This window comes from Oenanthe melanoleuca, chromosome 2, assembly GCF_029582105.1.
Source record: "Oenanthe melanoleuca isolate GR-GAL-2019-014 chromosome 2, OMel1.0, whole genome shotgun sequence".
Lineage (NCBI taxonomy): Eukaryota > Metazoa > Chordata > Aves > Passeriformes > Muscicapidae > Oenanthe > Oenanthe melanoleuca.
In genome coordinates, this window is record NC_079335.1 from 41,583,831 (window position 1) to 41,598,217 (window position 14,387).

The 14,387-nt window shown below is 41.8% G+C and overlaps 1 protein-coding gene across 1 annotated transcript in view; it reads left to right on the forward strand.

The window, feature by feature from the left end:
- The first annotated feature begins 4,859 nt into the window (after positions 1-4,859).
- The window catches only part of LOC130249221 (ethanolaminephosphotransferase 1-like), a 56,363-nt gene continuing 46,835 nt past the window's right edge, over positions 4,860-14,387 (forward strand). The window contains exon 1 of the mRNA XM_056483791.1: positions 4,860-4,967. Coding sequence (XP_056339766.1) covers positions 4,911-4,967 — 57 coding nt within the window. The 5' untranslated portion in view covers positions 4,860-4,910. The remainder of the gene's footprint in view (positions 4,968-14,387) is intronic.

The following is a 14,387-nucleotide window of genomic DNA, read 5'->3' on the forward strand; positions in this document are numbered from 1 at the left end:
CTTCTTGACAAAAGCTTAAAACTTAAATTTCATAATACCACTACATTATTTTTCAAGTCTGTTAAAAATTTTTGTGCATTATATTTTGGAAGTAATAATTAACACAATTGGTTATTTTTTGAAGAACTGGTTTTTCAACTACATGTACAAGCATATCTGTGTTTTCACAGGCTTAAATAATAGAGTCCACTCTTTTATCTGGTAGACTGATTGGTTGTATTTGCACTCGAGATCAAATCTGCTGCTGCTCAGGGAGCATTAAGAAATGGCATACATTTTTTGTATTTCTGTTGCCTGAAAATTCTATGAAAACAATAAAATTTCTGCTAGCAATAAAAATTTATTTCTTTGATGAAATCCAGGAAAAAAGGCCATTTATTTGTTGGAGGTGCAGTTGATTGCACCAATGTTCCCTAATCCATGTGTAGAAAGAACTCTTTCAAATAAACAAGATGTATTTTATACAGATGAGTTAAAAATAAGGAAGCTTAAATTACTGAAGTTTGGAGCACTTCTTTCTATTGATTGAATGTGCCTGTCCTTCATTCTAATATGGGTTTATGGATTCATTTCCTCTTACAGAGCATTAAGTTAGAGCTTTAAAAGCTTTCCAGTGTACAAAGTCTGGTACAGACAATGTCAAATTCAAAGACAGAGAAAGGTTTTTGGTTTGAGTCATTTCTTCAGTAAAGTTTTGAAAGTCACAAGTATTCCCAGACACTGAACTGGGATGAAGTTGGTGAGGAAAAATCATCAAATCTTTCAGAGTCTGTCTTTCAGGGTCAGATAGGTTTTTATGAGTTTGTCAGGCAAGAGGTGATCCAAAGGCCTAGGCTGGGTACCAGACAGATCAGAGTCTAGATCCAAAATAACATTTTCTCCTGCAGACTGTGTTGCAGTTAGATCATTCCAGGCTTTCTACATTTTTTTTAGGAAACAACATGAAACACTTAAATCTTTTTAATCCTTAAGCTACAGTGTCAGTTCCACTTTAAATTAAATTGTACTGTTTCACAGTACAGTGCATCATTATGCCGAGGCAAGCTGTAAACTGTGGAAGAAATGGGGGTTAAAAAAAAAACCACAAAAGCCCTCAGGGGATGCCAGATTGCAGTGAATCAAAGAGTCAAGTTCCAACATTCACAGAAATTAAAAATTAATAGCTGATCGTTTAAGAATCAAAAGCAAAACCAGTTTTTAAATGAATCAGCATGCCCAGGAAGCATCTCTTTCCCAGCCCTTCCCCCTGGGTGGTAAAGAGGTGAGGGGCTCCAGCCTCTGGAGTGTCCTGGCTGCACACTGAGCCTGAGCCAGCTCATCCCAGCATCCCAGCTCTCCCCATGGCATCTTGCAGTGCCTGACATTTTTGTCTTCTCCTGCAATTTCTCTGGGTCAGTGCTATAAAAGGAATATGAGTACATTACCTCCTGACAGACACTAACATTTGGAAAACATATTTGCCTACTTTTTATGAGATGCCTCTGTAGTTTAATGAGGTAAGTGCAAATAAAATAATATTTTCCAAGCTGAAACTGAACAGCTATCATAAAGTACTCTCTTTTGGCTCTAGCTGGTGAGAAAAAAATGCCAGCACATATTCAAAGCTGGAATAAAGTGACATATTTTAAAATTGAATCATTAGACCAGTTTACTCCCATGAAAGTTTTTCCTCTTAATGTAATTCAACAAGATTTTAAAATTACTGAGGCACTGATAACATCAAACTTTATAAATTTTAGTAACTCTGGATATTAAATTTTCTCTTTTAGGTCTGGTATTAATACCACTTTAGCCTAATCATGACTTAACCTTGTGTTGAAGACTGTTCCTGAAAAATGCCTTAACCAGGGGAGAATAGTATGTTAAAAAGTGGGTAGGATAATACATTAGTCCCTTCTTCTTCTGCTTTGGCAGCTGATCATTTTGGGTTTGGTCTCTACATGATTTCTTTCTGCTTTTTTTTCACTTCTTGAAGTAGGCAGGAATGTGCTATTAGATGCCTTCTAGATAAAGGCTATTGCACAGCACACATCTTGAAGGTGGGGAATAAACAAGACACAATAAATTATTAAAAGTCAAAGTTGCCATACTAGGCAGTCTTCCCTATCCAAGAAGCTCCATCATTATTAATTTATTATTATAACTTGGAGAGAGAAAAATGAAACCCAAGTATTTATTCGGTTTTATATATATATGTATATAATTTATTATTTATTCTGGGCCATCCTGAGCCCTCATCTATTTGCCTGCCATTCTTGTGGATAAAGAATACAATTTGTCTACATGTTTGATTTCTGTTTTTCAAAAAAATACCATTTGAATCTGCAGAACAGCAACTTTTTAAACCTTTTCTTGCATGTACCAGTGGTACAATAGGTTCACTCTTTCAAAATAATAAATAATTGGGTTTTTCTCAGTATTGCATGTAATTAACAAATAGCACTGAAGACTTGGGAATTCTCTTGCTGATTTCACTGAATTAAAATCTGGCCTTGAATTATTTCCTCCGAACTGCAGAGAGCCCTGTTTGGATCATTCTCTTTATGAAGTCTGACCTGTTGCAGATGCTCCAGCAACAGTTGAGAAAAGACTTGAGCTTTTTCTATAATGGAAGTTAACAGTGCTCTGATCTGGCCTTTTGTCTCAATGCTTGTCTCATCCACACTCAAGTAACCAAATGGAATCAGGTACTAAATATTCATGTGCCAGTTAGAGCTCATCCTTCCTCAGGCTACAACTTATTACTCTTCCAGAAAAGGACCAAGGGAATGTGCTGCAGCATTAATGGTGCTTTCCCTGCTCTTCCCACAGTCCTGCACGTAGGACAAACAGCTTGGATCACAGCTCAAACAATTGTGCAGAAAAGAACTCTAAATCACCTCAGACTGAAAAATATAACCATAGAATAAGCTCTAAACATATACATGGGTATGCATGGAGACAGTGAGAACATCAGGTGTAGCAGTAAAGCACATGGCTTGGGTTGCACCTGGACTTGGCTAGTCTGTGTGTGTGGTCTTAAGGGCTGACTATTCTTATGAACCATGATGCCTGAATCAAGGAAGTTCCTTAAATCAACAGCTAGCACATCAATATAATTCCTACAGTATTCTCAAACCCCATGTTACCCCATGTGTCACAGCTTGCTCTGTGATATCCCATACTCATTCACCAGTCTGTTTCCTACTCTTTAGTATAACTTATGCTGCATCCTTTGATGTGCTCATTAGCAGACACAGAACATGCTGAAGAGCAAGTTCAAGCAATTGCATTTTTACATATAAGCAGTCTTTGACATTCCCTGTTTAGTGGAGTATTTATGAGGGTTTGAGAGTTTTTTGCTTTTCATTTATCACCAAAGTAGTTTCGAGAGAAAAGGAAATAAAACTTGTATTCTCTGTCCATTATATCTATGTATCTTCTGTATCTATATATTTTTGACATAAATCTAGAAAGAGAAAAAATAAAAAGAGAAAAAATACCCTTTTTTTCCTCTACTTTCTACTTTCCAGAAAAGTGAGCACCTTTTCTACTACTGTCCATCATACTCCTAATAGTTGTTCAGACAAATTTCAGCTTTCATGTTTGAGGCTTCTAAGGTTAGAATTAAGAAGTGAAAGTGATAATTCTAAAATGCTTTGGTCCATTTTAGTAACTTACTTGCACTAAAAAACTACATTGAGTACAGTACAGGTCATGAATCTTTTCTTATGTACCATTGCAAATTGATTCAGTAGCACAACACAATTTTAAAACCTGATAATAACAAGGAAGGGGATCTCAAATCAAAAGCCAGGGTATGAACACGAATTAAAATTAGAGTTGGCTCATGAAAAATATAAGCTCCAAACACTAGCTTTCTGAACTGGTATCAAGCTTTTAACTCAGTAACCACCTGAAGCTAAATATTAAAGTTCTGGGTTGTTTTCAAGAGCAGAAGTTCAGCTGCTGCTGCTGGAAGCAGAATGCAGGTGTAAGCACATCTCAATTGATTAATGTGTAATTAATAATACCGAGCAAGAACCACTGTATACAGTTTGCACTTAACGATCAGAACTTGCGTATAATTCCTATCAAACCTGCAGGGTTTGTAAAATAACACTGACTCTCACAATACATATGATGGATTTTAATTGATTTGCTTTCTGGATAGATGCCATTTGGTCCATAAAATCTCAGACTCTGATGTGTAAGATTTCAACTCTCTCTCCCAGCAGCATACAGCAAAGGTAACACAAAGGTGTCATGCCTTAAATACGTTTGCAGCTGAAACATTACTCCTGATGTTTTCCAGTTTATCTATTTATCTATCTATCTATCTATTTATTTATTTATTTATTTATTTTGCCAGTTACCAGTGCCTCACGCCTCACTTCCCTGGAAATCCGGAGGCGCACTGCTCTGTGATGCGGCATGCTCCAGTGCACGTGCAATAAAAAGACGCAAGACTCAGATTATTGCTGGAACGCAAATATGAACCTTAATCCTCAGTGTTTTTCTGAAACGCGTTACTTAACACTGTTTGTGTAGTGTTACTTAGCATGTTTTGCATTTGTCACGCTCAGCGCTGTTTTGTATAGCCGCTTCACGGGCGCGCCTTCCCCTACGCTGTAAACACGGCATCTTTAATAGCCAGAAAAGCAGTTTGGAGGTGATTCTGGGGGCGCCTTGGGGCCGCGAGGTCATTAGGGGCGTGTAACACACGCTGCGGGCAGGCGGGCACCGGGGCCGCGGGGATCCGCCCGGGATCCGCCCGGGATCCAGCCCCGCCGGGTGCCCGGAGCCGGGGGCAGGTCCAGCCCGCGGGGCGCGGCCGGGGAGCCGCCCTGTGCCCTGCGCCCGCCCCCGGCCCCGCCGCCTCCCGCGCCGTCCTGCTGCGCTGCCGTCCTCCGCGCCTCGGAGCGGCGGCGATGTGGCGGTGGCGCTACGTGAGCGGCGCGCAGCTGCGCGGCTTCCGACACTACAAGGTAAAGGGCAGCCCGCCCCGGGACCGCGGGGGTGCGCGGGCCTCCCCGGGGCAGTATCTGGGCGGCTGGATGCCAGCCCCGCTGGGAGTGCGGCCCCGGCCGGCCGGGCCACCCTGTGCCCGCGGGGGGATGGAGGGATGTCCCGCATCTCCACCTGTACCCGCGGGGGGATGGAGGGATGTCCCGCATCTCCACCTATGGATGTCCCGCACCTCCGCCTGTGCCCGCAGGAGGATGGAGGGATGTCCCGCATCTCCACCTATGGATGTCCCGCACCTCCGCCTGTGCCCGCGGAGGGATGTCCCGCACTCCACCTGTGCCCGTGGGGGGATGGATGGATGTTCCGCACCTGCGCCTGTGCCCGCGGGGGGATGGAGGGATGTCCCGCACCTCCGCCTGTGCCCGCGGGGGGATGGAGGGATGTCCCCCCCTCCGCCTGTGCCCGCAGGAGGATGGAGGGATGTCCCGCACCTCCGCCTGTGCCCGCAGGAGGATGGAGGGATGTCCCCCCCTCCGCCTGTGCCCGCGGGGGGATGGAGGGATGTCCCGCACCTCCGCCTGTGCCCGCCCGCACCCGACCCGGCTCTGATCGAGTGCGTGCCCTGGGAAGGAGGTGGGTGTTGGCGGGGCTGCAGGTCTCGGTGGTGACGGAGTGAACTGGGTTTTGAGTGAGTATCGGCGTCTAGAAAGATACTCACTGGGTTTTGAGTGAGTATCTGCCCGTTTTAGCCAGCGTGGTTTTGGAGGCATGCCGTGGTTCTGTAGGGAAGCACGCATTGATGCTGCTTGTCTGGCTGGCTGCAAAACCTTCGGACACAGGAATGCTCTGGCATTGAGAAATAAATAGGAAAGCCAGAAGGGGAAAGAAAAACTTGCTTTAAATAATTTGAACCAAACCTCATGTTTGCAAATAACTGGCGTGCAGAATCCCAGTAAGTGTGAATCATTGGGTATTTGAACTTACCAGTGTTATTCCACAGACTTAGGAGTTACAGGGAAAGCAGCATGAGGGAGACATCATTTAGGTTTGCTCCCGTTGAGGTGCAGGTGTTGAAGTGGGCCATGCCACCCTGTTCACACACCCCCATCCCATTTCCTGTGAAAAGCAGATGGGGTCATGGCAGCTTCTACCAGCACAACACCCGGCCTTTTATTTTATGTTCAGTCTCCCAAGGCAGCCCCAAGATTCTTGCCTTCTTGCTCTTGCTGTGTGCCTTCCCAGGCTAGGCTCCAACCAGGGCATTCAGCTTTTCCTGGTTCCTGTGAAACCCTTCCCTCCCCTGGGCCAGCAGCTCTGCCTGTTCACCTCAGCAGGAATGAAGGTGGAGGAACTGTGGCTTTGAGACTGTTCCCAGGTTGCTTCCCAGGAATTTGTTATACACAGCAGCTCGTTAAAATGTACCAACCTGTTTGTGTGTCTCCAGTGTGAGTGGGATAAAACATTCTGCAAACTGCTTCTGGCTGCAGGGCATGACTTGCACAGGTCTGTGCTTGAATGGTGAAGCCTGAGATCAGGAAGAGGAAAAATAAAAAGCTAATTTGGGCATAAATGGACATTGTTATTTAAGTAACTTTCCTAAATTATTTGAGCTCATAGTACAAATACAGGGAACACTTGTATTACATTCTTTCTTATCACTGAATTAAAATAGCTTCAAACAAGTGCAGAGGAGGAAGAATCAGAACAACATTCTTTTAAAAACCTGTAATAATTGTGCCATACTTAGGATTTACAGGGCAAATAATTAGCCAAAGACAGAATCACATATCAAATTTTTCATTTGAATATATTGGTTTCTCAAGAGTATTGCAAAGAAACTATGTAGAGTAATTTTCTTAACAATAAGAATCAGCCAACACAGATACTTAAGAAGCATCTGTTCTACTGTGTTCTGAAAAAATTCCTAGTAAGTGCAGGCTTTAGAAAGATGAAATCAAATAATTTTCTGTTATCTAAGGTGACTTGGGATTGGGATATCTTGGAAATAAACAAATCCAAATGGCACAGGTTTCATACAGAGAAGTACAGCTACATGATGCACATGTTGTTGCTGCTGAGCTGGTCAGGTATCTGCACCACTTTCCTGGTGCTCCAGGTTACAGGAGGATCTGGCAGGTGTTGGCATATCTCCCTATTTCTAAATGCTGCTCACAGTGATTTAAAGTACTCCAAAAACACAAAAGGGGTGAAGCAAGGAGACACTAATCATTACCACAATCTCTTGTCCCTCACCCTCCTGTACCTAGGGCTGCTGCCACACCATGGCTTTATTCTCACCACCTCCTGAGCCTGACACATGCTCTTCAACCTCCTGTTGCCCTCTGGCTGCCATCTCCTCCCCTTCAGCCTCGGGCCTTGCTGCATCCTGCTCCTGCAGCTTCCCAGCCCCTGGGAGGAGATTGCTGCTTCCTTTGCTGCCTACTCAACAGGTGCTAAACTGATCCCTGTGCCCAGCACACATGGGTTCCCTCTTCTTACAACCTCCTGGCTATTTCTGCACTGTGTTTCCTGGTGAACCCAGTTCTGGGGTAGTGTGGATGGATAGGTGCACTGGCTCTGTGAAGAACCAGGTAATCTCTGAAAGGATCTGAGCATACCTTCAATATTGAATTCCTTGCAATACTGTATTACTTCTGGACTTGAAGTGTGCATAGAAAGCTTTCAATTTATGGCATCCATCTCTCTGTTCTACATTACACTGCAGCATTGTACTCACATTAGTATCAGTGGCTCAGCATACCCCATAATTTGTACAATTTGTCTGCTGAGCATACCACAGCTTAAAAAAAATAATTTATGTAATCATCTCCTTTTCTAAAGGTAAATGTGACTTGAAAAAAATGCTGTTCAATTTTCAAAATTTTCACGCAGTTGAATTCATTTCTCTGCCATGAATGCTCCAATTGTATGTCTTGGGCACTGTCTGTCTCCTGTTTGCAGTTGGAGGAGGGCCTTGGCAACAAAACCAGCACAGTTCTTTGCAAAGGGAATGGCAGACCTCTAATGAATGCAAAGACTTCAGCACCCTTTAGCATGTTAGGTCCGTGTACATTAGGCTTTTGAAGCAAGTTTTCCCCAATTACTAAGCTTTGGCTTACATCACAGAGTGACCTCAGAGCAGAAAAATGCATTCCCTTAGGATGGACCTTAACCAGCTGTACTGGGAACAAACACACAAGAACACCCAGTGCATTCAGTCCATAGTGTTATAATGGAACCAGTTTAGTGTGATACCTTCTGAAATCCTTATACATCAGCACTGGCTCCTCAGGCCTAGCTAGCTATTTCACTTTACAGATCTATTCCCATTCATTCTGCCTGTTAATGGGGTTTTAGAGATTCAATTTTCCTTTTTCTGCTTATAAGCACACTGAGAGCAGGTGGAGATGTGATGATGAGGTAGTTCAGACATAACCCTGACTATTTCTGCTGTGATATTTCTGCCATCTTCTTTGCTGGTGGGGGCAGGTGCTGGTTTCAGGACAGTTACATGCTCAGTGATTGGCTGCAGCTGTAACACAGAAGATTCTTATCCTTGATTTGTGTGCTGTTCCCTAGGATATGGAGCAACACAGCTGAAAAGCTACAACCAACTGGAATTGTAGAGCTTGGATCATGTAGTTCCTACTTTTATGTTTTATCACATCTTGTAGTTCTAGAAGAGCACCCATGCAATTACACTGCTACCTTTTTTTCTGCCTGCTTGGGTTTCTGTTGGAAACAAGCTGTTCTGCAACAACCAGGTTCTTTATTTTTGTCTTTCTCACCAGAATGCAGTAATGTCAGTGGTGAGCTCGTGTTGCCATTTCCTCTCCTCATCACTTCATTCTTAGGATTCCCCTTGCATATTTGCCTTGAGTCACCTTTTTTTACAGTACCCCTGCACAGAGGTTTTTCAGGCCAGAAAACTTTGATGCTTTTTCCTGTTTCAGAATAAAAGAGATCTAAAAACAAATTATAGAGGGTTGACTCAAAAAATAGGCCTTGGAAAAGGTGTTTAAAAAATCAGATACAACATTAAAAGTTAACATCTAGGATTCCACATTTTCATCTTGTTTTGTACACACTATTTCTATCCTCTAAGTCACTTTTTAGTAGGTAACTCTATGTGGATAAGGGTTATGGTGAGGAGGGGGCAGTAAATGTGGTATGAGTGGTTTCATTTCAGTGAGGAGTCTGCTGCTGTCCCATGTTCTCGTAAGTAAAGTAGGTAGAGGTAACTAAGATGAAATCATTGTAAAATTGAATCATTTTGGAGGGTTTAAAATATTTCTTCAAAGAGAATGGAAGCATCTCTAAAGAGAATGGAAACATTTAAAGTTTATCAAAATAGGAGGTTCTATCAAATGGGATTCTACCTACACAGCTGTCTCTCTGTCCCAACTCCATTGTTGTTCAATGCTTTCATCAAGTAATAGAAGGGTGAATATTGTAAAATTTTCACTATACTAAAGAATTTGGGGAAAGAAAATCAACATTTAGAACATAAAATAAGAGACAACAGGCTGCAGGAAAGATACCAGGGGATCAGAGCATCAACAGCATTGTGGCTATTATAATAAAAGGGAAAAAGTTCTTAAGCTGGAAGTGTCAAAAATGTGTCAAAGGGTTAAGTTTACTCCTGTAGCTGATGTACTGATCAGGTATCAGCTGGAATAATGTGTCCTGCCTGCTTTGGCCCACAGTTTATAGTCCTCAGAATAACATTACAAATACCAAGAGGCTTAGAAAAGATGAACTGTATGAAACAGTCTGAGTAAAGTGGGTGTAAGAACCTAGCAGCCATTTGGTCTTCAAGAGTTCCCTTTTAAAGAAAGACAATAACGTGAGTTTTGGCTGCACAAAGAGAAATTTAAGGCGTGTGCTATGTCAGTCTTGTGTTGATAAGGCCTGTTGGAACAGGTGGTAAAGGGGATTGGGCAATCATTTTATCAGTCTTAAGAAATGGCTTGATTTCTCTGGGGCAAGATCAACAATCTAGTATTGAGTATTAATAAACAGTTGCTGACACCTTTTTAAGAAAGTTTTGGGTAATGTATTTTCCTTCAGTGTGCTGACATGGTTGCTTCTTGCAAGCAATGGGGTCATTAGCTCATGGAAACTTGATCTGCATCCCTAATGTATACTGAATGTGATCCTGCATTAGGTGAACGCTCTGGACTAGAAGATCTCTCAGATTTCATCCTGGCCCTCATTTTGGAGGGTTAGAGAAACAAGATCAGATGTATGATGATCACATTTCAAGGTCTGACTCTTTCTCTTATACTAACTGATACCAGAAGAGCAAAGTGTGTTGAGTATAACCTAGTGAATTAGTGTCTGGAAGTTCAGGATTCACCCAGATATGAGACTGGATTTCTGTGAAGTCTATGCTTTTCCAAGGCTACAAGTGTAACTATGAGATTTAGAAAAAACGTGGGTTCTGCTCACCTTAATTGAACAGTAGTTTTGCTTTCTACTCTGGTAACAAAATGAGTTTACATGATTTTGAAAATTTAGGATAGGAGACTTTAATTTGTTTGCTTATCTGGAACTTCTTGTGATACAGTTAATAATGCTCATGCAGTAATGCTCAATACCACATGGAAGTATGTATGTATTTATGTATGTCGAGTATTTCCTTTACATATTTATTATATAGTGTTTCTCCACATAGAGAATGCTTTTTCAGTAATATTTAATTCCAAATATTATCTGAAAGCAGTTATCAGTTGTGTCAGCTGTAGTTAGAGTTTTCAAACCACTACAGTTTAATAAAGTCCTTGAATATCCGAGGCAGTGAAAATTAATGTTGTCTGGCTTCAATAAAGCCATGAGCCAACAGCCCACTGTTCTACAAATAAAATCTTGCAGTCTTCTTCATGTTACTTTGATGGAAGACTGGGATTGTAATTAATGTTGTTGAATAGCAAGTGAAATAAACCAAATAATTCACTATTCTTACATTATCTGTCACTGCATTCATGTGTCTCATGTCAAAGAGCCATGAGCCAACTGAATGTGTCATTCTGAAAGACAATCTTCATGCACACATTACCTCTTTTCCCTCATCCTGTTGTAATTGTAGCTGACATAATGTATCATGAGTTCTGTAATCATTATCTTCCTTCTGTGTATCATATGCTAATGAACCAACAGCTTAATGAAATCTCAGAGATGCTGCACTTGATATTACTTGCCATAGGACTTTTTTCCCAATGAAGGGAATTTGTACATGGTTTTGAGTGCAATATTGCGCCCATGAATTTGCAAAAGTTCATTAGATCACTTTTGGGACAAATATACTCAATATAAAGAGTTGTATGCCTTGTTGAATCTCATAAAAGTGCCATTACCAACTGCATAGTTTCACTTTATTGCTTTATCAAGACATGTTAACATTCTGAAATGCTTTTTGGATTTTATGTGTAGAGTATACATGTATACATATGTATTTTTTGTTTATTCATCTGTTTTTCTCTGGAAGACTAATTGCAAAGATGTATCTGTAATTTGAATATGGATTGTTTGTTATAAATCTGAGGGAACCCTTATTCTAAGGGTTGTTTTACAGAGGGAGGAATGTTTCTGTGAAGTATCCCCTCTCTTGTGCATCAGGATATTGGATAACACAAGGGCTCTATGTATGTGCTACAGAACCACTGGTTAGCATCTTTTCTGTAAACTACAACATGCTTTTATTCTGTCTTCCCTTTTGGGCCTGGAGTGGTTTCCCCACTTTGGGTTCCCCAGGTATTTAGGTACAGGCTCTGGCAGAGCTCCAGCTGGATGGATGTTTGGTCTGCTGTTTGATCTTTGAAGGGCTGCTGGCACACACGTTTGTACATGCACAGAAATAGGTGTAGCACAAAATCTGCTGTTCTTTTCTTTTACCAAGTGTGGAAGACCAGTCTGCACAAAAAAAAAAAAACACAGAAATCAAGCTCCTTGCTATGTTAGAGCTTCTTTGAATAACAAGGATCAGTTGTGCAGTTCCTTGAGAGTGTGCAGGTTTTGGTTTTAGCAGGATTTCTATTTTTACCAACCTGGGCCAGCCTCTACAATTGTCTCTTTACAGCATCACACATGCAGCTGTCTTCTGGTACCCCTTGCTCAATATTTAGTCATGTTTTTATGTTCTTTTTAATTATTTTGGCTGTGTTAAGTGTTTGAACGTGTCCCCCTAAACAAAGCTTTTTCCTGAAGAGAAATTAGGCAGCATCCTTAATGTAACTACAGTTAGTTGCAAACTGCTTGCTGACTTCCAGTCCCACTGACTGCCCACCTATCTCTGGTGTGGAGTTTTGATCTCCTGGCTGAGCCTATGCTGGGAAGGAGGGAACCTGCTGAGGTCCCTTGTGCCCTGAATGATCCTGTGATCCAAACCCATGGTTCTGTGACCTTAGGGCCATGACACTGCTCTGCAAGCAAGGGGATGTGCCACTGGCAGGCATGAGCCCTACAAGTAGCCTGTCCTGACCCACAGCTTGCCCATGACTTCATGGACATGGGTCCATACATACTTCATTAAGGGAAAGGATGTGACTCAATGTGTGTGTCAGGATTCCTGAGAATGAGGAGGTGAACGACATATATACCTTTGCAACAAAACTTCCCCAGGACAGCAGTTTGTGTAGTAACAACTTCCTGATGACTTAGTAATACCAACCAGAATTGTTGAATTGCACAAACCATGACATTCTAGTATTTACTAGGAATAGTATCAGGTGGAAGGAAAATCTAACTGTATTTCCTAGCTGTAGTGTGCACAGGCTGATGGAACTGAAGGGGGCAAAGTGAGAGGGGAGAGAGGAGCTCTTGGGCAGCCTCTCACAGTGCTGCTGCATCCAGCCCTAGGACAGGCTTATAACTCCTGGACTTAGGTATTGGTGACCTAATAAAAATGTGCATATATATATGTGGGTGGGAGGATACACCAAATTATTTAAGCAGTGGGAGATAGAAAACCCAGGCCATTATTTATGAATAATTAACTAACTGATGATATAATGTAAAGCAATTCTATTATAAGAAATAGCAGGACTCTGTTTTGGAATACATCAGCACTTAAACTGCTGAACTTATTTGGCATCCACAGTGTTGTGGAGCTCTGTTGTTTATAGCATGCTTCTCTTTCTTCCCTTTGTGAAGCTTTTGTTAAAATCCAAGACTGTGTCCCATTGTAAGTACAAACATGTAAAAACATAGATAAATTATATAATTTATATATAAAATATATAAATTAAACTCCACATGTTCAATGTATTCTAGGAATTGGAAAGATTGATGGAAAATTGTTACCAGATGTGTTGCCAGATATTTTCTTTAATTTTTAAGAGAAAAGTGTGGTTCCTGAAGTGTCAGGCATCACACAGAAGCCAAGTTCATGTTGCATAAGAGTTGCCCAGAAGGGTGATTTCCCACTGAACTCTCTTAAATAGTGACTGGTTCATGCCCTGGATAGGGAGGGTCATTTTACAGCTTTCAAAACCACAAAAAAATCCTTATCTTGTGCAAAAACCAGTCCATTGTCGTGCCTCCCATCCCTCTGTCATTTACAAAACACAGGTGTTGTGAATGTAAATGACGGAATGGGACAATACAGTGCTACCTGGGACAAGATGATTTAAGTACAGGAAGGGAATAGTCTGTTAGTATAAAGGGCAGCAGAAGTTGAAATAACTATATAATATAGTTATGTGACTGCATTTCTTGCAGCTTGCTTTCTCTCTTGATTCCAAAATGTGTGTTGGCATGCTTTATATTTTTCTCTTAATCGTAGTCATTCCAAAATTTTATTCTTGTGATGCCTCACAGTGCAAAGCTGGAGAGGGCTAGGGAGTCCAGTGATGTTCCAGTGTCTGCTCTCATTAATGGTTAGCTCACTCCCTGTTTGGGTTTTGTTTGTTTCTTCTCTCTGAAGTCTCTCCAAGGCAATAGCTAGACTTTTGGTTTGGAAATAGTCTGTTCTGGAGGTGGTGCTCAGCATTTTTTTGGTTTCACCATCCTGCAGCACTCTTCCAACATGAGCATTTAGGTTTTTGAACATGCACAGCAGACAGGGCTCACTTTCATGCTCTGAAAGTGCCATATTGCTGGGTTACAGTGTAGTCTCCAGATTGTTTCAGATACTTTGAACTTAAGCATACTGAATGCTAATGATGTGTTGGGTGTGTGGGGTCAGATGATGAGGCCCAGCACCCCTCCAGCAGATGCTCTGTGGTGCTGATGTGACCAGTTTGCAATAATGGGAAGTATTTCTAAGCTGTGTGGATGTGAGCCAGAAGGTACCATTTGTCTTGTGTTTAGCAGAGCAGACCTGTGAGCATCACTGGGAGTGCTTTTGCCCCTCGGTATTTGGCTCTGCTCTGTCACTGCAGAACAGTTTCCTTTCTTCTGTGTAGCCAAAACTGCCTTTGCTCATTTTTCTTTCTCCTGTT